The sequence below is a fragment of the Lepisosteus oculatus genome, chromosome 22 (assembly GCF_040954835.1).
Source record: "Lepisosteus oculatus isolate fLepOcu1 chromosome 22, fLepOcu1.hap2, whole genome shotgun sequence".
NCBI lineage: Eukaryota > Metazoa > Chordata > Actinopteri > Semionotiformes > Lepisosteidae > Lepisosteus > Lepisosteus oculatus.
The window spans coordinates 1,138,604-1,166,120 of NC_090717.1; the positions used below are offsets into that span (position 1 = coordinate 1,138,604).

At 55.1% G+C, this 27,517-nt stretch overlaps 1 protein-coding gene across 2 annotated transcripts; it reads right to left on the minus strand.

The window, feature by feature from the left end:
• Positions 1–1,166: 1,166 nt before the first annotated feature.
• septin5a (septin 5a) lies at positions 1,167–26,891 on the minus strand. Of its 2 annotated transcripts, none has more exons than XM_069182133.1 (11): positions 26,796–26,891; positions 12,928–13,018; positions 11,482–11,568; positions 11,196–11,319; positions 8,489–8,623; positions 7,641–7,758; positions 6,715–6,816; positions 5,982–6,078; positions 5,700–5,835; positions 3,743–3,845; positions 1,167–2,921 (listed from the first exon to the last, which is right to left on the minus strand). In XM_069182133.1, exons 2-11 carry the CDS (start codon positions 12,935–12,937, stop codon positions 2,859–2,861), a joined length of 975 nt encoding a protein of 324 aa, XP_069038234.1. In that variant the 5' UTR covers positions 12,938–13,018; positions 26,796–26,891; the 3' UTR covers positions 1,167–2,858. The 2 variants fall into 2 exon arrangements, with proteins under 2 accessions (XP_069038234.1, XP_069038233.1); XM_069182132.1 differs by lacking the exon at positions 26,796–26,891 and adding an exon at positions 16,418–16,606.
• Positions 26,892–27,517: the final 626 nt, after the last annotated feature.

The following is a 27,517-nucleotide window of genomic DNA, read 5'->3' on the forward strand; positions in this document are numbered from 1 at the left end:
CATGAGACACACAGACAGGGACAGAAGCTTGGGGTCAGAGCGCAGGGTCAGCCATTTATACGGCACCCCTGGAGCAGTTGGGGTGAAGGGCCTTGCTCAGGGGCCCAACAGAGTAGGATTCCTCTGCCGGCCGCGGGATACGAACCCGCAACCTCCCAGCCACAGGCGCAGATCCAGGGCCACAGAGCCCCTGTTTGTGATGACAGGCGCACACAGCGGCGGGCGTCGGCGCCCTGTGGCACAGCCAGTGCTGTGATAACGCTGATGGCTGAAGCCCGAGGAAACTGCAAGGGACACTTCCATCTGCAGCCTGGGCCCAGATAAGGGGTGACTCAGCACAGCCTCTTCCTGAGGAGAGAGCTGGGAACAACTGCAGTGTTAACAGACATGTCAGAAACCAGCAGAGAGCTGAAACCGTCTCTTCCTCATGCTGGCCAACCCACACCACACACACAAGCTTACACAATCACTCCCACACCTACTGTACATGCACAGTCACACACACACCCTCACACATACACACACAGTCACACACACACTGTACATACATTTACCAGCAGCTATATCACCCTGCAGCTCACCACCGGCAGCTCATTGAAGCCCATCAGGTGTGAGCCTGGTCAGTACCTGGAGGGGAGACTCCTGGGAAAGCTAAGGCTGCTGCTGGAAGAGGTGTTAGTGGGGCCAGTGGGGGGCGCTCACCCTGCGGTCTGTGTGGGTCCTAATGCCCCAGTATAGTGACACAGTACTGTAAAATAGTGTCATCCTTCGGATGAGACGTAAAACGGAGGTCCTGTCTCTCTGGTCATTAAAAATCCCAGGGTGTTTCTTGAAAAGAGTAGGGGTGTTACCCCGGCGTCCTGGCCAGTCATGGCCACCTAATAACCCCCATCTCTGAACTGGCTTCATCACTCTGCTCTCCTCCCCACTGAGAGCTGGTGTGTGGGGAGCGGACTGGGGCATCATCCAGGTGGGGCTGCACACTGGTGGCAGTTGTGGGATTTCTCAATACCTGTGAAGTGCTTTGAGTGGAGTGTCCAGAAAAGTCCTCAGTCACACTCACACACGCATACACACACTCTCGCATATACAGTCAGACTCAGACTGTCATACATTCATGGAAACACGCTCTCACGCACACCATGAAATTAAGCCTCCAGACGAACTCAGGAGACAGGAGTTTTTTTTTTATTAAGGTACAAACATGTGCACGGCTCTCGCACTGCAGGCAGGGCTACTGTAGCAAGGGAAACCGCTGGGAGCCGGACGGCGGGAAGGCGTGAGACACTAAGAGCACACAAGCACTGGGATCACGGGCAGGCGGGCGAGTCTGCCCCACACAGAGCCACAGGAAGGCAGGCGATTGGTCCTCTCAGCTGCGGCTGGGCCAATCAGGGGCGAACCGCATGAAAACAGGCCAACTCTTCCCCTCCAATGTCCTCGGGACCCCCTGTTTAATTACCACCCAAATAAATTACTTAGTCTATTTAATTAAACGTTAGCTAGAATAATTTAACACTTCTCTCTCCATTCTCCGAAACGTATCTTGCAGATACAGCACCTCCACTCAAGAGGCCCAGATGCAGCTGTAACCCCAGTTTTAAAAATGTAATACTGTTAATCCAATCGCGTCGGCAATGAGCTGGAATTAAATGAAGGAGGGGCTGTTGCCTTCAAGTGTGTAAAAGTGACACCCTACATCCCAAAACCGCCAAACTGTTCTGACAAGAGCCGCCCGCTGTAAGAGAAATAAACAGGAAATGTCTGGGCTTCCTTGGCCAAATTATGGGTTGAGTTGGACTCCATCTTGCGTATGAAATTATTTTGCATGGAGCTGGAAACCGAATGTGTGAGCTGAAAAGACTGGCATGTTTTCACGGTCAATGAATTTAAGTTGCCAGAATGCGAAGTTTTTGTACAAGCAATGCAAGATTTTAACTGAATGGGTGAGCTCTGGAGTGAGTTGGGGGGTTTTGTGTGTTTTGGCACTGAAATACCACGATATGATATGGTGATATCATGTAATATCACTGTGATCACAGTGAATTGTGTAGCGTTTGGCTGATCTGGTAATGACAGCAGAAGAGGACTGTAGGGTACCAGTAGCTATCTGGCTCCTGGGCTCCAGAGAAGTGCACTCACACATTTAAACATGAAAAAATAAAGACACAGAATGACACGGCCAGTGTCGAAGCAGTTAATGCGATTAGATTCCAGCTCTCGAAACAGGACGTTTTCCCAGTCTTGCGTTAAAAGGTTTAAACTTGTTCTGGCTTGTCTGGGCTTCACAGTATTCAGAACAGAGCACGGCTCCCTCTGGCGATCGGACTCCTCCGGGGGGCACCTGTCAGTCCGGCCCCTTCTGTACACAACACCTCGAGGTGATCCCCGGGGGTCCGAGACCCCCTTTTCTCCCTCTCGCACGGTGACGAGAAGAGCTGACCTGGGCACAGATCCACAACTGACAACACAGCTCTCAAAGACGGCGGACCACGGGACAGCAGGGACACAAAAACTCTTCAGAGCAGTCCAGACCCTGAATGCGCATTAAGAAACATTTGAGCATATTCATAAATAGAGACTCGTTTAAATATCAGAACATACAGGATTATTCTCCTCGTCGACGTGGTTGTTTTAAAACGGACGGCACGTACAGATTAAAGTCGGCTGGAGGTCTTGTCCATCTTGTTTTGTGCCGGTGAAGGCTTCTGGACACCACACACAGAACATGCTCCTGGGAAAACCATGGACTAAACACGCAATATTTACAGGAGATGGTCGGCCAGCGCCGAGGGGCTCTGTCCAGGTTCGCTGGTCTGTGGAGTCTGTCTTTCTCGTGCCGTGACGGGCGAGGCGGCTCACTGCTCCTGCTCGTGCATCTGCTGCTGCATCCTCTCCAGCATCTCCTGCATCCGCTTGAGCTGTGGGCACACACACACACTGATCTACACACTGATCTACACACACACTGATCTACACACTGATCTACACACACACACACTGGTACACACACTGATCTACACACACACACTGATACACACACTGATCTACACACACACACTGATCTACACACTGATCTACACACACACACACTGCTACACACACTGATCTACACACACACACACACTGGTACACACACTGATCTACACACTGATCTACACACACACACACACACACTGGTACACACACTGATCTACACACACACACACTGGTACACACACTGATCTACACACTGATCTACACACACACACACACACTGGTACACACACTGATCTACACACACACACTGGTACACACACTGATCTACACACACACACCGATCTACACACACACTGGTACACACACTGATCTACACACACACACTGATCAACACACACACTGGTACACACACTGATCTACACACACACACACACACACTGGTATACACACTGATCTACACACACACACACTCACACACTGATACACACAGGGACAGGCTGACACACACACACTGATCTACACACACTGATACACACAGGGAGAGGCTGACACACACACACTGATCTACACATACTGATACACCCTGATATACACACACTGATATACACAGGGACAGGCTGACACAGACACACTGATCTACACACACTGATATACACGCACACTGACACACACACAGAGACATACACGCACACACAGACACGCTGACACACACACACAGACATGCCGACACAGAGATACAGACACCCCTTGTCCCCACACTCACCTCCTCGTCCTTCAGTTTGATCAGCTTCTCTGTCTCCACGTCCGGGGTGGGCAGAGGCAGGATGGGAATGGGGCTGTCCATCCTGCTGTCCTGGGTCAGTTTACTGGGGAGAGGAGGAGAGAGGGAGGGAGGCTCGGGCTCAGTGCAGGACTGGGAAGGAGCCCTAACTGCTCCCAGTACAGAGTTACTGCTGCCCCCCGAACCTCGAGAAGAAATATCCCTGCTGCAGCCTTGTTGAGACAGCGTGCGTCTCTCGTGTTTGACACAGATATATTTGTCTGCTGTCAGCTTTCTCATCACCCCTCGGCGGCGTTGAATCCATTTTTCACTTAAGAGCACAAAAGCATCACGGGTGAAACTGTGTGCCCTTCTAGACTCATCCCGGATGGGAGTTCACAAATCCAGCTTCTTAAGATCATACTGTAGATCTGACTGCATCATCTGTAAAAATAGCTCACACCTGGGGATTCACCCGCTCCTTTCACTAATCGAATCACTTCACCAGCTGGATCAGGCAGCTGTAGGGAGGCAACACTGCGAAGCCTTGAGAGAGGTTGATGGCGTTAAAACCACATACACTGGGCAAGTGTCACAGAGAAGCTGGATCTGGAGCGTCAAAGCCGGATTCGGCCACCAGAGGGCGGTGTCAACACGCTCCAGAAAAAGGAGAAAACGAATCGGCTACATTTGCTCCAGGTTATTAGAGCACCGGCTTCACCTGTTTGGAAGCTGTGTTCCATACATAAGGGCTCAAAGGCTCGAAGTGTAAACGGGAGGTTGTCTACCCAGGCTTGGGCTAGACCCTCACAGTCATTAGCGAAAGTGAGAAACTCAGTGTTGTGGTGAGACATCTGCTTATTAGGGGGAGGTTCAGGGACCCAGGGCGTAAACATCTCAAAGACAGACTGCTGCCGTCTTGCGAGCAATAAAACTCCTGGTTTCTGTTTTCGTCCTCAGGCAATCGGGATCCACCTGTCAGCTAGGAAAGCAGAAAGGCGTGCAAGTGACAGACCGAATTCAGACTGCAGGGGCTTTCTACATCAGGGTAGGTCAGACCCCACCTAATCCTGTGTGCAGATCCCACCCCTGCCACCACAGCTAGGTTCAGGTTGAACAGACGAATTTCAAGTGGGCCAGCAGCTACAGGTACATCACCCTGCAATACGGCTGGCAGCCCACTGAAGCTCAGCAGGTGTGAGCCTGGCCAGTACCTGGAGGGGAGACCTCTTGGGAAAGACAAGGTTGCTGCTGGAAGAGGTGTTAGAGGGGCCAATGGGAGGCGCTCACCCTGATTATGATTATGATTATTATTATTAGTAGTAGTAGTAGAGAGGAACCATCGTCCTGTTCCCTCGCACTACCTGGTCAACTACTGAATACACTGACCACCTGGTTATCTGCTGAATACACCGACCACCTGCTATCTGCTGAATGCACTGACCTGGTTATCTGCTGAGTACACTGACCACCTGGTTATCTGCTGAATACACTGACCTAGTCATCTGCTGAATGCACTGACCACCTCGTTATCTGCTGAATACACTGACCACCTCGTTATCTGCTGAATGCACTGACCACCTGGTTATCTGCTGAATGCACTGACCTGGTCACCTGCTGAATACACTGACCACCTCGTTATCTGCTGAATGCACTGACCACCTGGCTATCTGCTGAATGCACTGACCTGGTCACCTGCTGAATACACTGACCACCTGGTTATCTGCCAAATACACTGACCGCCTGGTTATCTTCTGAATGCACTGACCGCCTGGTTATCTCCTGAATGCACTGAGCACCTGGTTATCTCCTGAATGCACTGAGCACCTGGTTATCTGCTGAATGCACTGACCACCTGCTATCTGCTGAATGCACTAACCTGGTTATCTGCTGAATACACTGGCCACCTGGTTATCTGCTGAATGCACTGAGCACCTGGTTATCTGCTGAATGCACTGACCTGGTCATCTGCTGAATGCACTGCGCCCGGTAGTTCTCGTAGTGGACGTCACACGTCACATCCTTCAAGTCGTGCATGTGGGTGCGGATCAGCATGTTCCTGAGCTTCACAAAGTCACAGTGTGACTGGTTCTCCACTGCAGACACACACACACACACATCTGGTAAAAGCAGAACTGAGAGAAATGGGGTCTCCTGTGCTGAGCCAGTTCGGGAACCCCTGAATTCGGAGGTAAATGTGTCTATGAGCAAAGGTAGGTGAAGAAAAAGACAGGTGTCTTACCTTCCACAATACCCCAGGGGTACAGGCGCCCACGAACTCTCTGACCTTTGGTCTCCACTATGGTGTTGCTGCCGATGACAGCGAATGGGGTGCTTTCCTACAAAGAAGGGAGAGGAGTAGAGAGAGGGGATGAGGAAGAGGGATCGAGGAGGAAGAGGAGGGAGAGAGGAGGAATGGAAGAGGAAGGAGTGGAGCAGAGATAGGAGGAAGAGAAGTAGAGGGAGAGGAGGAGGAGAGGAGAAATAGGAGGAAGAGGAGAGAGAGGAGGAAGAGTGAGAAGGAGGAAGGAGTGGAAAAACTTCAGCAGCAGAATTCCTGCCACCGATTCTGTAAAAAACCTTAACAATATATATCATTCCTGTCTCACTTGGAATCGCCCCTAACACAGCTCAGCTCACCCAGAGCGGCTCCTGCCCGGAGCGAGAGAGACAAGAGAGACACATGGACACGCCTGTCCTGCAGGTCACTCCAGCGTTTTGTCCTCAGGGGTCCCACTGCGCTTCACACACCCTAGTCCCAGACACAGCTCGCTAATCACACAGGCGCGGCTCGAACCCGCGGCCCGCGCTCTCAGGGGAGTTTACAATGCCTGTGGGTAAATGAAGCTGGGCAGTGCACACAGCTCGTCGGAGGGCTTCGCTAAAGCTGCAGAAAGTGTCTGTTTGTCAATGCCACCTGTCCCCTCTAGGTGGGGCAGTGCGCAGGCCTGCTCTCCTCCTCCTACCCCTCTCACCTTCAGCTCCTTGTCCTGCTGCTTGAACTCCTCATCCTCGTCCGAGTCACAGTCTGGGAACTGGTAGACTTTAATCCCAAACTTGTCGATTTCCTCCCTTATCTGGGTTTACAGGAGGAGAAGGACAGAGGGTGAAGGGGACCGATTTTAAGGGGAACCGCAGTCCCAGTTTCCCAGGTCGGATATTAAATCTCGGCAACAAAATAAATTATTTGATGTTCTAGAAAGATTTTGACAAATTCCGAATTAAAACTCAAAATCGTGAACTTTGTGAAAGTGCTTTTAGTTAGCATGGTGTTGCAAACCCCTGGCCTCACCACGGGCCAGAGCGAGAATTTGTGTGATCTGTGACGTGATGCAGCCCTTCCTGCTCACTAGTCACTGTAATGACTGATGTACTGTGATGTAAAGCAAATAAATACAGGCTGTGCTGCAGACATTTCGCTGCAGAAATGTTCCAATGTGATCTGCAAGCAGAGTTAACCAGTAAATAGTGTTTGTCCTAACAATCTGGAAGTTGAGAGCAATATTTCTATTCACAAGCCTGCTTGTTTACAATATAATAAGGCCACAACACGTTACCGGAAGTTTTGTTGCCTCGTTCTGAATCTCAGAACTTAGCACTGCACATACCTGGAAATTGTCTATTTTGAGATGTAAATTGGAGGTTTTACAAGGTACATTTTACTTTTACTGTGGTTTGAAATGCACTTAGCAATGCTGATTCTTTCAAACACGGATATATAAAAATAGTGTCACAGTTCGTCTTTAAGGAGCTGAGATTTGACACAGGGAACCTGCTTGTTCAGGGAAGGGCTGAGCCAGAGGACACCCACACTGACGCGAGACTGGGGGATCCCCTCGCGGGCCTGCCCCGGCTGTGGGGGTGCACTGGCCTGGCTCTGCCAGGGGGCGCCCCCTCTCACCCTGTCCTTCAGCTTCTTGACCTCGCTGGGCGTGAGGCAGTCGGCCTTGGCGATGAGGGGGACCACGTTGACCTTCTCGTGCAGGGCTCTCATGAACTCCACGTCCACTGGCCGCAGCCTGGGCACCAAGCACAGGGAGAGACAGACGTGTGTCTTTCATCCCAGCAGCTACGATTTACACAGACAGAAGCCTCCAAAACATACAAACAAGACTTCTGTACATTACATAACAGACATCTACCTACACATACAGTATTCATTACACAGCACTCCTACAGCACCCTGTAAATTTACACTAGAGCCCTATAATTACACTCAACCTCTATACTGCTGCTCATAATCCACCGACAGCACTTGTCCATAGACCAGTACTCCCATCCTGTGAGCTCATTTAGTGGCTGAGCATGAGAGGAATTGCTCATTTTGTTTAAATCTACACTGAGGGGCTCTATAACACCACAGAGGTGCAGGAGGGAGGAGGGGCTGGCTCTGTCAGCAGATCACAAGTCTCGGGGTCACTGGGAGTCACTGGGAGAGAGAATCATCTTTCCCATCTCTGATCACCAGGGAAGGGTTTTATTAATAAGTAATCATAAACTGTATCTTATGATGACTCAAAAGATGTCTGATATTCACCATAAAAGCTGTTGGACTGCCAGTTGAAATAATCAACGCTTACTGGACAATTTGGAAACGGATTTACATCCTACTGTTATCCCAATCCAACTATCTAAAATATTATAAGGAACACAGCGGCGATACGAAGGAGAGGGCGAGCCAGGTTCAGGGGGAGGTGCTGAACCAGGCGGTGGCAGTGTGAAGGGTCAAAGGTCAGAGGTGAGGCTCACCCATGTCCGAAGGGCGGGATGAAGTAGAGGCAGCAGTGGACACGGTTGTCCTGGATGTTCTTCCTGTTGAGGCCGCTCTCGTCCCGGAAGTACTGCTCGAACTGCTGGTCGATGTAATCCGTGATGGGCTTCCAGCTGAGGGCCAAGTCAAAACACAACGGCCTTGTCAAACCCTCACCCTGCAGTCTGCTCCCTCGTCAAACCCTCACCCTGCAGTCTGCACCCTCGTCAAACCCTCACCCTGCAGTCTGCTCCCTTGTCAAACCCCTCACCCTGCAGTCTGCTCCCTCGTCAAACCCTCACCCTGCAGTCTGCACCCTCGTCAAACCCTCACCCTGCAGTCTGCACCCTTGTCAAACCCTCACCCTGCAGTCTGCTCCCTCGTCAAACCCTCACCCTGCAGTCTGCACCCTTGTCAAACCCCTCTCCCTGCAGTCTGCACCCTTGACAAACCCTCACCCTGCAGTCTGCACCCTCGTCAAACCCTCACCCTGCAGTCTGCACCCTTGACAAACCCCTCACCCTGCAGTCTGCTCCCTCGTCAAACCCTCACCCTGCAGTCTGCTCCCTCGTCAAACCCTCACCCTGCAGTCTGCTCCCTTGTCAAACCCTCACCCTGCAGTCTGCACCCTCGTCAAACCCTCACCCTGCAGTCTGCTCCCTTGTCAAACCCTCACCCTGCAGTCTGCACCCTTGACAAACCCCTCACCCTGCAGTCTGCTCCCTCGTCAAACCCTCACCCTGCAGTCTGCTCCCTTGTCAAACCCTCACCCTGCAGTCTGCACCCTTGACAAACCCCTCACCCTGCAGTCTGCTCCCTCGTCAAACCCTCACCCTGCAGTCTGCACCCTCGTCAAACCCTCACCCTGCAGTCTTCACCCGTCAAACCCTCACCCTGCAGTCTGCACCCTCGTCAAACCCCTCACCCTGCAGTCTGCTCCCTCGTCAAACCCTCACCCTGCAGTCTGCACCCACGTCAAACCCTCACCCTGCAGTCTGCTCCCTTGTCAAACCCCTCACCCTGCAGTCTGCTCCCTCGTCAAACCCTCACCCTGCAGTCTGCACCCTCGTCAAACCCTCACCCTGCAGTCTGCACCCTTGTCAAACCCTCACCCTGCAGTCTGCTCCCTCGTCAAACCCTCACCCTGCAGTCTGCACCCTTGTCAAACCCCTCTCCCTGCAGTCTGCTCCCTTGTCAAACCCTCACCCTGCAGTCTGCACCCTCGTCAAACCCTCACCCTGCAGTCTGCTCCCTTGTCAAACCCTCACCCTGCAGTCTGCACCCTTGACAAACCCCTCACCCTGCAGTCTGCTCCCTCGTCAAACCCTCACCCTGCAGTCTGCTCCCTTGTCAAACCCTCACCCTGCAGTCTGCACCCTTGACAAACCCCTCACCCTGCAGTCTGCTCCCTCGTCAAACCCTCACCCTGCAGTCTGCACCCTCGTCAAACCCTCACCCTGCAGTCTGCTCCCTCGTCAAACCCTCACCCTGCAGTCTGCTCCCTCGTCAAACCCTCACCCTGCAGTCTGCACCCTCGTCAAACCCTCACCCTGCAGTCTGCACCCTCGTCAAACCCTCACCCTGCAGTCTGCACCCTCGTCAAACCCTCACCCTGCAGTCTGCACCCTCGTCAAACCCTCACCCTGCAGTCTGCACCCTCGTCAAACCCTCACCCTGCAGTCTGCTCCCTCGTCAAACCCTCACCCTGCAGTCTGCACCCTCGTCAAACCCTCACCCTGCAGTCTGCACCCTCGTCAAACCCTCACCCTGCAGTCTGCACCCTCGTCAAACCCTCACCCTGCAGTCTGCACCCCTGTCAAACCCCTCACCCTGCAGTCTGCACCCTCGTCAAACCCTCACCCTGCAGTCTGCTCCCTCGTCAAACCCCTCACCCTGCAGTCTGCACCCTCGTCAAACCCTCACCCTGCAGTCTGCACCCTCGTCAAACCCTCACCCTGCAGTCTGCTCCCTCGTCAAACCCTCACCCTGCAGTCTTCACCCGTCAAACCCTCACCCTGCAGTCTGCACCCTCGTCAAACCCCTCACCCTGCAGTCTGCACCCTCGTCAAACCCCTCACCCTGCAGTCTGCACCCTCGTCAAACCCTCACCCTGCAGTCTGCTCCCTCGTCAAACCCCTCACCCTGCAGTCTGCTCCCTTGTCAAACCCCTCACCCTGCAGTCTGCTCCCTCGTCAAACCCTCACCCTGCAGTCTGCACCCTCGTCAAACCCTCACCCTGCAGTCTGCTCCCTTGTCAAACCCTCACCCTGCAGTCTGCACCCTCGTCAAACCCTCACCCTGCAGTCTGCTCCCTCGTCAAACCCTCACCCTGCAGTCTGCACCCCTGTCAAACCCTCACCCTGCAGTCTGCACCCTCGTCAAACCCTCACCCTGCAGTCTGCTCCCTCGTCAAACCCTCACCCTGCAGTCTGCACTATTGTCAAACCCCTCACCCCCACCCTGCCACTCCACCACTGCTGGAGGGACACTTTCAATTCTGAACCTACATGAAATCCCTGCACCTTTGAACTCATCACCATAACTGAGCTGCACTTCCGATCAGCTGATGCCACAGCAGAAGACAAGTCGTGCACAGTCTGTGCCTGAGGAGTAATTCAGACCACGTGACAGAGGCTACAACAGTGAATCATCACGGGCCCACAAGCCTGGGGGACCCCAGAACCCCACGGCGCTGCAGACACACACCACTCAGTGTTGTTCACGGCATCCCCGAACCCAGGGGTGTCCACGATGGTGAGCTTCAGCTTCACGCCCTTCTCCTCGATGTCCACGGTGTGCTTGGTGATCTCCACCGTCTGGCTGATCCGCTCTGCGCAAACAAGAGCACGTCAAGGGGCAGGAGGATGATGAGGAGGAAGGAGGAGAGGGAGATGAGGAAGAGGAGAGGAACAGCAGGAGGAGAGCAAGAGGAGGTGAGGAAGGAGAAGGGGGAGAGGAAGGAGGAGAAGAGGAAGGAGAGAGAGACACCAACCTTCTGCATTGAGGAGCTTCCTATCCTTGTACAGGTCTGTGAGGAACAGGCTGTTGACCAGAGTGGACTTTCCAAGCCCAGACTCCCCTGGGAAACAACAACACAGGAGCCCATGAAGCTGGCCTGAAGCTAGACGCAGGACTAACACAGATCTCCCACACTGCCCCTCTGCCCCCCAGATCTCCCAGACTGCCCCTCTGCTCCCCAGATCTCCCAGACTGCCCCTCTGCCCCCCAGATCTCCCAGACTGACTGCCCCTCTGCTCCCCAGATCTCCCAGACTGCCCCTCTGCCCCCCAGATCTCCCAGACTGACTGCCCCTCTGCCCCCCAGATCTCCCAGACTGACTGCCCCTCTGCCCCCCAGATCTCCCAGATTGACTGCCCCTCTGCTCCCCAGATCTCCCAGACTGCCCCTCTGCTCCCCAGATCTCCCAGACTGCCCCTCTGCTCCCCAGATCTCCCAGACTGCCCCTCTGCCCCCCAGATCTCCCAGACTGACTGCCCCTCTGCCCCCCAGATCTCCCAGGCTGACTGCCCCTCTGCTCCCCAGATCTCCCAGACTGACTGCCCCTCTGCCCCCCAGATCTCCCAGACTGCCCCTCTGCCCCCCAGATCTCCCAGGCTGACTGCCCCTCTGCTCCCCAGATCTCCCAGACTGACTGCCCCTCTGCCCCCCAGATCTCCCAGACTGACTGCCCCTCTGCCCCCCAGATCTCCCAGACTGCCCCTCTGCCCCCCAGATCTCCCAGACTGACTGCCCCTCTGCCCCCCAGATCTCCCAGACTGCCCCTCTGCCCCCCAGATCTCCCAGACTGACTGCCCCTCTGCCCCCCAGATCTCCCAGACTGCCCCTCTGCTCCCCAGATCTCCCAGACTGACTGCCTCTCTGCCCCCCAGATCTCCCAGACTGACTGCCTCTCTGCCCCCCAGATCTCCCAGACTGACTGCCCCTCTGCCCCCCAGATCTCCCAGACTGCCCCTCTGCCCCCCAGATCTCCCAGACTGACTGCCCCTCTGCCCCCCAGATCTCCCAGACTGACTGCCTCTCTGCCCCCCAGATCTCCCAGACTGACTGCCCCTCTGCCCCCCAGATCTCCCAGACTGCCCCTCTGCCCCCCAGATCTCCCAGACTGACTGCCCCTCTGCCCCCCAGATCTCCCAGACTGCCCCTCTGCTCCCCAGATCTCCCAGACTGACTGGACCGGTGACCACAGTGAAAGGACGCTCAGGCTTGTTCGGCGACGGTGAGCTCAGCTGCCTGACAGGCGCCAGGGACCTATGCCCTGACAGCGCGGCTGGGCAGCACATAAGCCACAGGAAAGGTAGACAATCAGTAGCCGCTACTCCTGCACTACTACATCACCATGAAACTGCATAGAGGCGTGACAGCCGCCTCAGGACAGCCACGCAGCGGAGCGCTCAGACCAAGACCAAGGGTCTCTCACCTGCCACCATGAGAGTGAAGTCAAAGCCCTTCTTGACAGATTTCCTGTGCACCTGGTTGGGGAGGGTGGCGAACCCCACATACTGCTTCTCCTGGCACCCCCAAAAAAAAAGAGAGAGAGAGAGGCAGACAGTTAGGACCGAGTGCGCAGGACTTTCATTTATCAACTGTGCTGATGGATCCTGCGACTGAAGCCGGACTCGTCAGGGCTCCCGGCCTCCGCCTCTCGATGGTCAGGGGGTCTCTGGTCAGCTGCGCACTGGACCCCCGACACCACCGAGCTGGCTGTCGGCTCTGGAGCAGGAGGGGATGGTAGCTGGGATCTGCATCCCGGCTCCTCAGGACTCCCCGTCCCGGCATTAGGGGTTTACCTCCGAGCCGCCAGTTTCTGAAGACGTGGGAGTGATCCGAGTCCAGTCAGTTCAGCGGCTGATCTGTTAGATCAGGTCATGTGTCGATTGCTGAGAATAAAACTCTAAATACCACACGGCCTTCGAGGAACAGAGATCTTCTCGTCCAACAAATCTCTTGCTTAAAGCAATCAGTACCTTCCAGGTGTCCCCAGTCTTTGGAAAGGGTTTAGTTGGACATACAGAATGTACCGGCCCAGGGCCGATCCAGAGACACGCTGCACTGCCACCCCTGAAGATATCATACCCAGGTCTAGAGAGGACAGGCGGGCCAACTGGGCATTCGACCGACCATCAACAGAGAAAGCGGGTCAGCCAGGGCTGCTCGGCACCCCCTTTCACCCCAGCGCCCCAGCACGCTCCACACAGCCCTATGACAGGGGGGTGCAGTCCCGGTCCTGGGAGGGGGGGAGGGCGCTATATCTGCAGGTTTCCCCCAGCCTCCTCTAAACCCGCAGCACCTGAAGAGCAGGGAGAGGCTGTTACATGTGTCCAGTTATGAAAAATAACCCGCCGGTTCAGCTCGTCAAGAGCTGTGCTGGAAGGAAAACCTACAGACACTCTGCCCCCCCTCTGAGGACCAGGACTGTACCCCCCTGTCACAGGGGCTTGTCCTGTAGCACCTGCAGAGAGCTCCTCACACGCAACAAGACGCCGCATTGACGAGAAACGAAAGGCTCGTGCCTGTGCTTGGGGAACGTTTTCTACGCCAGACTGGGAGCCTTTGAGAGCGATGAACCCCTCTCTGTCTGTTTATTCTATGGGCTGAGCTGGCCCTGTGTGGACACACAGAGGCCGGAACAGGGAGTTCATTGACCAGAGCTGAATAGGGCCTTCAGCTGCCTGATCCATCATTTCCGATCACTTCCCATGCAGGCCAGCTTCCTGACACCCCTCACATGGCTGGCGGGGTCCCAGCAGCAAAGTAGAGCTGGAATGAAAACTATCCTTCCTGCAGCTCGACCCCCGGGTCCCGAACCTGGGAGAGTCACTGCCGTCCCGCCCCAGAATGTCCTAACTGGCAAAGCTGCGCAGCACAGTGCTCAGACCACTGCAGGAATACTCTGTCCACAGGAGAGACCGGACATCACACCCCGGAAGGGGTCTGGAGGAAAGGAGCCAGAATAAGCCCAGGCCTAAAGGAAATGTCACGAGCGCCTCAGTGCAGGGGAGTCCCAGTGAGAGTCCCAGTGAGTCCCAGTGAGAGTCCCAGTGAGAGTCCCAGTGAGAACCCCAGTGAGAGAGTCCCAGTGAGAGTCCCAGTGAGTCCCAGTGAGAGTCCCAGTGAGAGCCCCAGTGAGAGTCCCAGTGAGTCCCAGTGAGAGTCCCAGTGAGTCCCAGTGAGAGTCCCAGTGAGAGTCCCAGTGAGTCCCAGAGAGTCCCAGTGAGAGTCCCAGTGAGAGTCCCAGTGAGAGTCCCAGTGAGTCCCAGTGAGTCCCAGTGAGAGTCCCAGTGAGTCCCAGTGAGACGGGGGCTCTGGTACCCCTGAGACGCGGCAGCAGCTGGGCGCAGGACGGGCTGGTGGCACAGCCGGCGCCTCCAGCCTGCACACTGAGACACAGGGCTCATTCAGGGGCTCCCCCACGCACACGCCGTCCTGCAGCCCGGCGCCAGGGGAACCGGGCCGTGCCAGCCCCGCGGGCCCGCTCTGTAAACAAGAGCTGGCACTGGGGCCCGCGGGGCTGCTCCTGCCAGCCTCTCGCAGACACTGAGAGGGCCTTGACGGGAGAGGGCTGGCGGGTCTGACGCACCAGAGTCCTGCTCTCCCAGCAGCCAGCAGCTCAGGGTCTCTTAACACACACACACACACACACTCTTACACACTCACACACTCTTATACACTCACACACACTCTTATACACTCACACACACTCTTACACACTCACACACTCTTATACACTCACACACACTCTTACACACTCACACACTCTTATACACTCACACACACTCACACACTCTTATACACTCACACACACACACTCTTACACACTCACACACTCTTATACACTCACACACACTCTTACACACTCACACACTCTTATACACTCACACACACACACTCTTATACACTCACACACACACACTCTTACACACTCACACACTCTTATACACTCACACACTCACACACACTCTTACACACTCACACACTCTTATACACTCACACACACACACACTCTTATACACTCACACACATGCACACTCATACACTCTTAAACATACACACACACATACGCATATACTCTCACTCACACACACACACATTCACACACAGTCTAATACACTCACATGCATATACACACACATTCACTCACATACACACACATACAGTCACACACACATTCACACACATATAAACTCACACAAACTCACAAAAACGCATATACACACACATTCATACATTCATATACACGTATATACACACACACATTCACACACACGCATATACACTCACACAAACACATTCACACACACGCATGCACTCACACACACTCATACACACACAGACATGCATCTACACTCATGCACATGCATACAGTATACACTCATACACAAACTCCCTCATATACTCAAATTCACACACACACACGCACATATACACACTCAAACAGATGCACAGATACGTGCGCACACACTCATTCACACGCATACACGCACACACATACACACACGTGAGCATACAAACGCCCAGGGTTGTTTAATCCTACGCCAGGAGCCTCTTCTCCTCCAAACCACCCGTTCCAGGGCTTTCATCCAGACAACTGTTTGTTACACTGTTGGTCCTTCAGTGCTCAACTGCCCTCGCAGCTGAACCCCACTGGAGTCCTGCAGGGACTTTAGGCTGCAGGTTGATCTGTTTGCCTCCTCTCCTCCTCCTAATCTCCTCCTCTATCCCTCCATCACCTTTGCTTCCCTCTCGCCCTCGCTCTCCCCCTGGGTCGGCCAGTGACCCCTGACCCCCGCTTCCTCCCAGCATCCCCTTCCTCTCTTCCCGACCCGCGCCCTCGGCTCGCCCCTCTCTCGCCACCTCGCCTGCAGTTCCCATCAGCTCGGTTCCCCGTCTCCCAGACCTCCCCCTCCTACCTTCACCCGGCTGCTCCTGATCCTGGGAGACAGCAGACGCTCCACCAGTTTTTCCTGCAGGATAATCGCGTCCATGGCCACAGAGGCAGGAGCCGGCGGGGAGAGGGCCCGGAGACGCAGCGGCCGAGCCGAGGAAGCGCTCAATCCGCCCTCCTCCTCCTCCTCTTTCCTCATCCCTATCCCTATCCCTCATCCCTCCTTCCCACCCCCTCTCAGAGACCTCCCCCCAGCTCTGGGAAGCAGGGCTGGAATTCTGGCCAGCCGAGTGGAATTTCCTGCCTCCGAGGGGGGGTGGTGCAGAGGCGAGGGGCGCAGCCGGCAGCGAACAGCCCGAGCTTTCATCCGAGACGGAGTTCTTTCACGGCTGCCGGCAGGAGGAAACCGCGATGGCGGCCTGTGTTATTCGCGCACTGCAAAGGAAGTCTGCCCTTGAGAAGCGGGCCCCTCACTGAGCTGGAGGAATCAGGCTGCAGGGCAAAGGGATCGACACCGAAGTGTTTATTTTAGACATCTCTGTGCATATAAACCTCTGAACTGGCTCCATCCCTCTGCTCTCCTCCCCACTGAGAGCTGGTGTGTGTGAGAGGACTGGAGCATCACCCAGGTGGGGCTGCACACTGGGGGTGGAGGAGGGTGTAAACAATTATTATTAATTATGATTATTATTTTGCTTGGCTTCTGTGCCCGACTTGGCGTGCCCTGTGCTGGTCCCAGTCGCGAGACGACGTGGGGACCAGCGCTCCCAGTCACCGGCCTGAGCAGCAGACACAGTGAGGCGGGGGGCGGGCTGGGTGCGCGCACTCCCCCTGCACAGCAGCCCGAGCCGGCCCGGGATTTATCACGAGCCCTGGGCTCTCACACGCGGTCCGACAGCGCCGGTGTGCGCAGGCTCCTGCCCCCAGGGGTCTGGGTGAGCCAGGCTGACTCTCCTACTCCTGCTCTACGTGGGTATCAAAGCACAAAGACTGGTTCCTTTTTATTCGGTTTTCTGTTTATTTTTAGCGCTCGCCAGTGCGCTGGGTTTACCAGCAATGTGGCTGAAGTCTGCGAGGAAAACAGCGCCCCAGTTCTGTCAGGGATGCAGGACGTCCCCCCCCTCTCCCTCAGCCTGTACCCACACAGCTCCCGCTCTGCAGGCTGTGCTGTGTACCCCCAAATCATCACAGCCCCCAGTCCCTCCGCTGCTTCCAGACTCCCTGCTGAAGCCGAAGCCTTAGTCCACTGCAGCTACACAGAGCTCCCAGCCGAACCGATTCCCAATACATCACCTGCCAGGGCAGCGCTGCCACACCCACAGGCTTGTTCCAGAGGGAAAGGTCTTTGTGTCGAAGGGCTCCGGGCTTTGGAACAATTCTCTTCCGTCCCACAAGGGGGCAGCGGAGAGCCAGGAATGACGCCATCCAGGAGCACAGCGCTCATTAATAATGAGACAGCTGGCTTGCTTGCCAGCCCAGCCCTGGCCTGATAATATGAATGATAATGCAGCAGCAGCAGCAGCAATGAGAGCATGAAGAAAAGAGAGGAACACTGGTCCTGTTTGAGGCGGCTGAGAAAAACAACCTCAGCAGACGCCCTACACCTCTTTTTAAATGAGATCAGATTACTTAATTGGCCAGATACAATTTGTCTTTTCGCAGACCCCAGCTTGCTCTCCATGAGACACACAGACAGGGAGAGAAGCTGGGGGTCAGAGCACAGGGTCAGCCATTTATACGGCGCCCCTGGAGCAGCTGGGGTGAAGGTCCTTGCTCAGGGGCCCAATGGAGTAGGATTCCTCTGCCGGCCACGGGATAGAATCCAGCAACCTCCCAGCCACAGGCGCAGATCCTGAGCCACAGAGCCGCCACACCGCCCAAGAAATGATGTCAAAAATCTTTCTGAGCCCCAAGAAATGCTGTCAGCAAGTCAGCAATTACAGAAGCAAGCAACACAGTGGCCTAGCTCAAAACAATAAAGACCCCCTTATAGAGGGCAAAGGCGCTCTGGCTTACAGCATCCCAACTCGACCTCTTGGGGAGGGGGGGGGGGGGCGGCTGTGACCCAGGGGGCTGAGGGTGGGCTCGGGACCAGCTGCTGGGGCCAGTGAGTATGTCTGTCTAGAAGGCAGGGTGAGCACTCAGCAGGGTGCTGGAAACACACATGAATGGAGCAGATGTCTCACTGTGATGTCACAATAGCCCTGAAGACTGAAGGATTCTGTTGCCTTGGCGATGCCTGCCCCCCCCCCCTCCCCAACACCACCACCACACACACACACAAACCTTTCCAGACAGACACGCACAGTCACTCCCCAGCTGCCGGGGCACCTGAGATTCACAGTGGGGAACTGAGGCAATGACTCATAGCTCACACGACACTCGCTGATCTTCCCCCTACACACACACGCACACACGTGCCCTGAAACACAGGCGCGCGCCGCATGACAATCAGAGCTTTCAGCTTTCTGAAAACACAGCGCTACATTCCTTCCACAGGAAGAGCAGCACCTACAGTCGCACCCTGCCAACAGCGCAGGTCTCCAGCTCGTATTTGGGGTTTCCAGCACAACAGAGGCCCAGTGTTTGCCGGTCTGGTAAAAAAAAAAACACAAGGCTCTCGCTAAGAAGCAGCCTGCTGTCCCGACCTGCGCCAGCACAGGCAGAGGCCTCACTGCGTGCGAGAGCAGGACAGGGAGAGGGCACCCCAGCACTCACACCCACTCTCGTGTCGTGAAACCGTCACGGTGCGCCGCCGTGCACGGGCAGCCACAGTAAGCGGGGTTTCGCCGCAGTATTATAACTCCAAACAAGAACGTGGGCACCCACAAGACGTCCATTTTCAGGGCTGAAATGCTGTTTCGTAGCGATGCGCGGCAGGACCGGTCTCACGCCTTGACGTCTGGCTCCTCGCGCGTTTACATCGAGCCCTGCTAGATGACACCATGAAGTAATGAACCGGAAATTCTGCACGTGGGGTTTTGTTTTTGGGAGGGACGCAAATAAACGAAACCATCGGCACAGATAGCCTGCGGTCGTGTTTTTCAGGGCAGATCCCGTGCGGTCGTGCTTTCGACCGCGGAGAAGTGTTCAGAAAGAAACCCAGGGTCTCCCGGCAGCTGGATCCGCGGGTCACGGGCGACACCGTCCGCCCTCGTCCCTCGCCGCGGGAGGGAGCCACTTGATTGAGAAAAGACTTGCTACCTCGACGGGCGCGAAACAATAAACAGAGCCCGAGGAGCAAACAGCACACAACACCCCACACCCAACGCAGCGCGTTTCAAGCACAAAGCTCTTCCTCAGGCAGTCTCTATGTTTACTATTTAAGGTGATATAAACTTTATTGTCCTCTAGGGGAACTTTTATATAGACGCACGTTGCTTCTGTACATCTGAATACATCACAAAACATTACACATCTCACCTATTGCACATGTGTTACAACAACAAAAAACGTCATGACTTATTAACCATATAGCTTGTTACAGCATAAACGGTTTATACTGTACCAGGGTAAACGCCACTGTATGTACACTGATGGTTCACATGCAATAGCATTTACCCTTGCCGTTTATTTGTATTCAGGGGAACAAGTGAATATTTGCATCTACAGTGTTTGATCTACATTTGGGAGCCCTAAAACCTTTTCCAGAGGGAAGAAGTTAGGAATATTAAAGGGATCTGATATAATTTATTCCACCTGGAATGGAGTGTTTAAAAAGTCACGTCTGTAAGGAGGAGAGCTGCTTCACTCCCGTAGCCTGGACAAGACAGGGGATTTCTGCTCCTCATTGGACAGATAAATTAGCTGTCGCTCGGTGATCCTTTTTTTTTCTCCCACGGCAGACACTGCTGGGAACCCCTCTTTACACTCCAATGCCAAGCTGTGCCGAGCCGAGCCGAGCCGTGCCGAGCCCGGTTGGCCCCTGGTTGAGCCCACTCACACGTCCACTCCCTTCCCCGGCTTCCATGGGCAGTTTTGAAACACACAGAGGACAGCAGGATGACGACTCCCCAGAACATCTCAGGAGCAGCCCTGGGACAGAGCGACACCGGACAGACCTCTGGGCCTCAGAGCTGAAGCCAGCGGTGCTACACCTCACTGCCCTGGCTGGGATACTGTCCACAGTCAGTGCATTACAGAGACAGAGCGCTGTCATCCAGAGCTGCAGCCTGACTGGGCAGGTGACACTCCACAGCAGCATGCAGACTGCATGCACTGAGCACGGACTGAGCATGGACCGGGCACGCACTGAATATTGACTGAGCATGGACTGAGCACGCAGTGAACACGGACTGAACATGGGCTGGGCACGCACTGAATATGGACCGAACACAGACTGAGCATGCACTGAATATGCACTGAATACGCACTGAGCATGTACTGAACACAGACTGAGTATGGACTGAGCACGCACCAAATATGGACTGAGCACGCACGGAAAACGGACTGAGCATGCACTGAGCACGCACTGAATATGGACTGAGCACAGAGTGAGCACACACTGAATATGGACTGAGCACAGACTCAGCATGCACTGAATATGGACTGAGCATGCACCGAACACAGACGAAGCATGCACTAAGCACGCACTGAATACAGGCTGAGCATGCACTGAATATGGACTAAGCACAGAGTGAGCACACACTGAATACGGACTGAGCACGTCCATTCTGAAGACGTGAAACATGAACCAGAGGACACAAGTAGAAACTATGTGACAGTGCATTTAAATCTGAGAACAGGAGCCACTTTTTTACCCTATGAAACAAGCTTCCCAGCCATGTTGCTGAAGCCGATACCCCGGCTTCTTTCAGGACACCGCCGGGCAAGATCCTGGGATGAATTCGCTACAGACTACCGAACAGGCCAGATGGGCTGCGAGGCCTCTTGTTAGTAACTGTTCTTGCGTCCTGCTGTAATACTGACACTTCCTCTCCCTCAGCCCTGTCTAACAGCACAGAGCTCATTTCTGGACGAGAGGCAGGAGTGTCTCAGGCCAGATGGACAGTGACTGTGGGGCTGGTGTGAGAAACACAGTCCCCTGATCGTCTGGGTTGAGCGCGCTGTAACTCATGGTGCAGGCGCTCGGCCTTCTGTCCCGGAGCGCGGTAAATCAGAGGTAACCAGGTTAAAGCGAGACACTGGATTTCTTTTCTGCCGGTTTGTTTTAGTGCTGTGCAGTTGAATGCCAGTCGAGGTGGAAAAAACCCCAGGGCACCCCTGGACGCTTCAGCGCGGACTAATCCATGAACCGTGCAGCTGTGCCTGGCCGGACTACGGCAGGGAGGAACCCATCGCAGACGAAACACCAACTCCCACTCCCTGCTACTCTAGGTTCCCGTTTTGTGTGTCTGCTGTCCTGTATTTAAATGCTGCAATCCACTTTAGGTTTTGTGTAATGTTTGAATTACACACTGCAGCTGCAGCTATCGCAGACACCTCTCCGGCTGTGCAGAGCCACACGCTCGCCAGAGACCCAGGCTCAGAGCACGGCCCTCGCCTGAAGGGCCCGCTTCTCGGATTCCTGAACCTTCAAAACTCATCTGGGCAATTCTGGGGAAGCTCCGGACGGAGCACACGTCTTGCGCCGGGCGCTGACAAACATCAACAAGGGCTTTGGCTGCAGTGCGCGAGCCGGAGGCCCTTGGAGAGAGGCGGCTCTCTTTGCAAGGCTCTGTCTTGCTGACCAGCGCTGCTCCTGAGCCCAGACCTGAGCCTGTTGCCCAAGCCCCTCCGTCTGAATTCCCTCTGTGAACACGTGTGTTTGCGTCCGCAAGGCATTCCGAGAATTCCTTTCATGTCTTATTGAAGGAAAGCCGCCTGCAGCACGGGGCTGCGGAGGCAGAGGAGAGCCTGCAGGTGCTGAATTCTGCACAAGGGCAGCAGCCGCTGCAGAGCCAGCGGGAGCAGACAGGCGCCCACGCCGGAGCTGCCCGGAATCCCGGAGCGAGCCTCGGAAAGGAATTCTGGAACGGCCGGTCCTCCTCACCTGGCAACAGGACGGGATGGAGCAGGATTGCCCACGGCCAGGGAGAGCCGTCGGACCGCTCCGAGCTGGGGGACTGTCTCTACCTACAGTATTTCACAGCATTAAAAAGCACCTCCACCCTGACCGGCATTCCTTCTACACCGCTGCATGTACGTGAGGAACTGTTCTCATCAGAACATCCTTCCATCTTCTCACGGCCTTACGCAGGGCTGTGGGGGAGCCGGTGCCTCCAACAAACAACGGGCACAAGGCAAGATACAGCCTGGGCAGGACGCCAGTCCATCGCAGGGCAGACAGGCACACCCACACCCACACCGGGGCATTTTCTCCCAGAGGCCAGTTAACCCAGCAGCATGTCTTTAGACTCTGGGAGGAAACCAGAGCACCCGGCGGCAAACCCACATGGACACAAGGAGAACATGCAAACTCCACACAGACAGCTCCCCAGGAATTGAACCCAGGGCCCCAGTGCTGCGAGAATGTGCAACTGTACTGCCTTTTACTATAATATTTACGCAGATAAGCACACCGTTTAAGCGAAAGCATGTGGCCTTCTGGGCTTTTGCAGGTGTTGGGCTTTTGCAGGGACACAGGACATGCCCCTCTCCCAACAGCTGGGGGAGGGGCATCTGTGATGTGTTAAAAGGCGATTGGCACACAGGGGGAGGGGGAGGAGTCAGCCTGTGCACTTCCTCGTTCTGCACTGTGCACACAGTTACCTGTTCCAGGCCCAGTGGGTGTAGTAAAAATCAACGGCGATACTACACTAAAAAAACAATATAATCGATTTCTTAATCCCCACATGACGTGGACTATTACGCAAGCCTGTGTTAAGATGCATGTTCTCTACTCTAAAAGGAAGAGAAGACTTTGCACACCCGAAATAAACGCTTAAACTACGTGTTTTTCTAAGAATGAGATGGTCTTCTGACGGGCGGGGACAAATCAGAGGTCAAAGGTCATGTGTGAGTCATGCAAGGGTCGTGGGGTTCAGACGCAGCCCATCTGAATCGTGTCGCAATCCTGCGGCGCACAGGCAGCACAAACAGCCTGGTGGCTTGAAGAGAAATGTCTGCAGATTGCTGTGGCCTCGCAATCGCACCGGTCCTCTCTTTCGCTCTGTTTCTAGTTGCCAGGGAGACCAGAATTTCACTGCCAGATGGAAGAATGCCCTTGTCTGGAGAAAACGGTCCAGCTAAATTACCTTGCCCTTGTTTAATTTCTGCTTCTTGTTTTCATGAATCGCACTGTGCACGACTGTAACAGCAAACACCACACAGTCACAAGCAGGAGCTCGATCCACACCTAGACCACAAGAACAGTTACAGACAAAGAGCAGCTATCTGGCCCATCAAATCTGTCTGGTAAATAGTACTTAACTGATCCCTGGATCTCATTCAGCTATTTCTTGATCGGCTTCAACTGCCAGAAGGAAAGGTATTTTGAGTGTCTCTAGCAGCTATGTAACTACTGAGTGAGGAATATCCAGGGGGTCTCTGTTCTTTTGCTAGTCAAATATATGGTAATCATCTTGGCACAGTAGGCTACTCTCCTCCCATTAATAGAGATCAGCAAGTCTGACTTTCATCATGAACACGTTCCCTGGAGTGCAAACACCGACAGCAGCCACGTTCCCTGGAGTGCAAACACCGACAGCAGCCACTGCACAGGAGTACAAACACCGACAGCAGCCACTGCGCAGGAGTACAAACACCGACTGCAGCCACTGCACAGGAGTACAAACACCGACAGCAGCCCACTGCGCAGGAGTGCAAACAATGACAGCAGCCACTGCGCAGGAGTACAAACACCGACTGCAGCCACTGCGCAGGAGTACAAACACCGACAGCAGCCACTGCGCAGGAGTGCAGACACCGACTGCAGCCACTGCGCAGGAGTACAAACACCGACAGCAGCCACTGCGCAGGAGTGCAAACAATGACAGCAGGCACTGCACAGGAGTACAAACACCGACAGCAGCCACTGTGCAGGAGTGCAAACAATGACAGCAGGCACTGCGCAGGAGTACAAACACCGACAGCAGCCCACTGCGCAGGAGTACAAACACCGACTGCAGCCACTGCGCAGGAGTACAAACACCGACAGCAGCCCACTGTGCAGGAGTGCAAACACTGACAGCAGGCACTGCGCAGGAGTACAAACACCGACTGCAGCCAATGCGCAGGAGTGCAAACACCGACAGCAGGCACTGCACAGGAGTACAAACACCGACTGCAGCCCACTGCGCAGGAGTGCAAACACTGACAGCAGGCACTGCGCAGGAGTACAAACACCGACTGCAGCCAATGTGCAGGAGTACAAACACCGACAGCACCCACTGCGCAGGAGTGCAAACACTGACAGCAGGCACTGCGCAGGAGTGCAAATACCGACTGCAGCCCACTGCACAGGAGTACAAACACCGACTGCAGCCACTGCGCAGGAGTAGAAACACCGACTGCAGCCACTGCGCAGGAGTACAAACACCGACTGCAGCCACTGCGCAGGAGTACAAACACCGACAGCAGCCCACTGCGCAGGAGTACAAACACCAACTGCAGCCACTGCGCAGGAGTACAAACACCGACAGCAGCCCACTGCGCAGGAGTACAGACACAATGTCTTGAGGCCCAAGACAATGACATGAAAATGAAAGTTGCAGAACTTCAAATAACTTTCACTGTTCAAATGGGCTCAGGTGCCTGCAGACAATGTTACAGTTGATGTTATTATTAAGCCAGCCTGTACAAAGTCCCTCAGCAACCTATTTCTGTTCTTTCACACTGCTTGAGACATACCGAGGTCACACCTGCACCACGTGGGGGAAGAGCAAGGGCTGATGCAACCAGCACTGTTCACTGATCTCTCTCATCCGGAAGAGTGCAGATACAGGCCTGCAAGTGAGAGGTTAAGAAGTGCCGAGCAGATAACACCATCTGTGACGCTGCATTACGCCAAGGTACTAAAACCTCCACACCCACCGCTGACAGGTGGCTGAGGATCGTTTGCAATTCAAACTGATTCTGCCTTCCTCTCAGTATAGTAACAGATATGAACACAGTCAAATACATTAGAGAAAAAAAACACTGTACTGGACTCCACTAGACGACTCCACTGGGCTGTGTCAGTGTACTGGACTCCACAGGGACAAGAAGAGTCTAGAGCCCTGTGACTGGGCTGTGTCAGTGTACTGGACTTCAGAGGGACTATAAGAGTCTAGAGCCCTGTGACTGGGCTGTGTCAGTGTACTGGACTCCACAGGGACAAGAAGAGTCTAGAGCCCTGTGACTGGGCTGTGTCAGTGTACTGGACTCCACTACAAGAGTCTAGAGCCCTGTGACTGGGCTGTGTCAGTGTACTGGGCTCCACTACAAGAGTCTAGAGCCCTGTGACTGGGCTGTGTCAGTGTACTGGACTCCACAGGGACTAGAAGAGTCTAGAGCCCTGTGACTGGGCTGTGTCAGTGTACTGAACTCCACTAGAAGAGTCTAGAGCCCTGTGGAGTCCTTAAAGGAAGATCTCCCAGTTTACAAGAAAGCCCCTCTCAGTGTCTGTAGAGCTGGAGTTGTTTCATGGCCCTGCTGGAGAGGCGCACGCTCCCGGTCAGTGGTCAGTGGTCAGCACTGCCCCCTGCAAGCTCCAGACTGTCCAGACAAGCTCATACCTGCTCCCTTCTCAGGTCAGGACAGTCCTGCAAGAATACTGTGAAGCCCCAGGACGCAGTAACAGTGCAAACAGCTCACGGTGACCGACTATCAGACACAGCTTGTCCCACGGTGTCCAAAACAGACAAAACTGATCAAATGCTTTGCGTCAAGAATCGCACTCCTCTGTCAGATCATTCTTCAGACTTGCTGCACTGCGGCTTCATTTCAAACGGCGTGAGGCGCGATTTCACCCCAGCTTGTCACACCAACCTGCTTCCCTGATGCCCGCGACCGAGACGAGCTGACGTCACCGCCCCGCTCAGCACATCTGGAGGTCCGAGCCTCGGACCGCTTCCCCCCAGCGCTCTCAGCACGTGTGCGTGCGCAGGGGGACCCCGGTTTGTTTACCGCCCCCCCTCCTCTTGCCCCACGCGTGCGGAGCGAGCGCTGTCACCTTGCTGCGGCCACGCGCCGGCCGGCCGCCCCGTGCGCATTGTTCGCAAGGGACCGCGGCGCGAGACAAAAGGATGCCTCGAGCCCGGCCCCCAAGCCACCGCGCGATGACGTGCCCGCACCCCCGGGGGGCAACCTGGCCGCACCTTTCCAGCCCCCCCCGCCCGCGCCTCGCCCGTCTCCGAAAATCGCCAGCAGACGCGCAGCAGAGTACAAACGCCCCCCGGACCGCGGTGCGGGGGGCTCGGCTGAGGCGGGCTGGGTCCGAGCCGTGCGCGCCCCCGCCGCCCAGACCCGTCCCCCGTACTCACCTCCCCGTCCTCTGCGGCGGCCGCGGCGGATGCCCAGGTGCAGACGCGCGTCACCGGTTCGGGGTGCGAAGCGACGCCCAGACGCGCACGGGCGTTGCGGTTTCATTCCCAGCCCCAGGACGGGAGAGCAGGAGACAGGAGGGGAATGACATTAGAACACACAAGCAAGGCGGCGGCTTCGAGAGCGGCGTCCGAGGAACGAAACCCTTGCGACTGCCCGGCAGGTGGATGTGTTTGCTTACCGGATTTGATCATGCGGCTCTTGTACCTGACGTTGGTGGTCATTGCGCCGAGCGGTGTGCGCTGCCTGCTCGGCTCCGGCTCCGGCACGGTAGCGCTCCGTGCCCGCAGCGCCTCCCCATTGGCCGCCGCGGCGCGGGGCCCCGCCCTCGCCGCGCTCACCCAATCACGCCCCTGCTGGTGGGGTGATTGACAGCGGCCGCTTGCCGGGGTTACAGCTGGTGGCTAACGGCAGAAAACGCCGAGGACGAGAACAGTAAAAGGAAAAAAGGCTAGGAACGCACCCGAGACTGTGCTCCTTTTTTTAGGTATTTGTGGTTTGGCAGGTCGCTGTTTTTTTCTCCGCTGTTTGATAAGACTAACACAAGATCATCCCCGTGCGATTGGAGTCTCGAAGAGTGCTCATTCCTGCAGCCGCCTGAGCCGGACAGACATGCGGGGGTCCTACCGATTCGTCTTCTCTTTTTACATTTATACTTTAT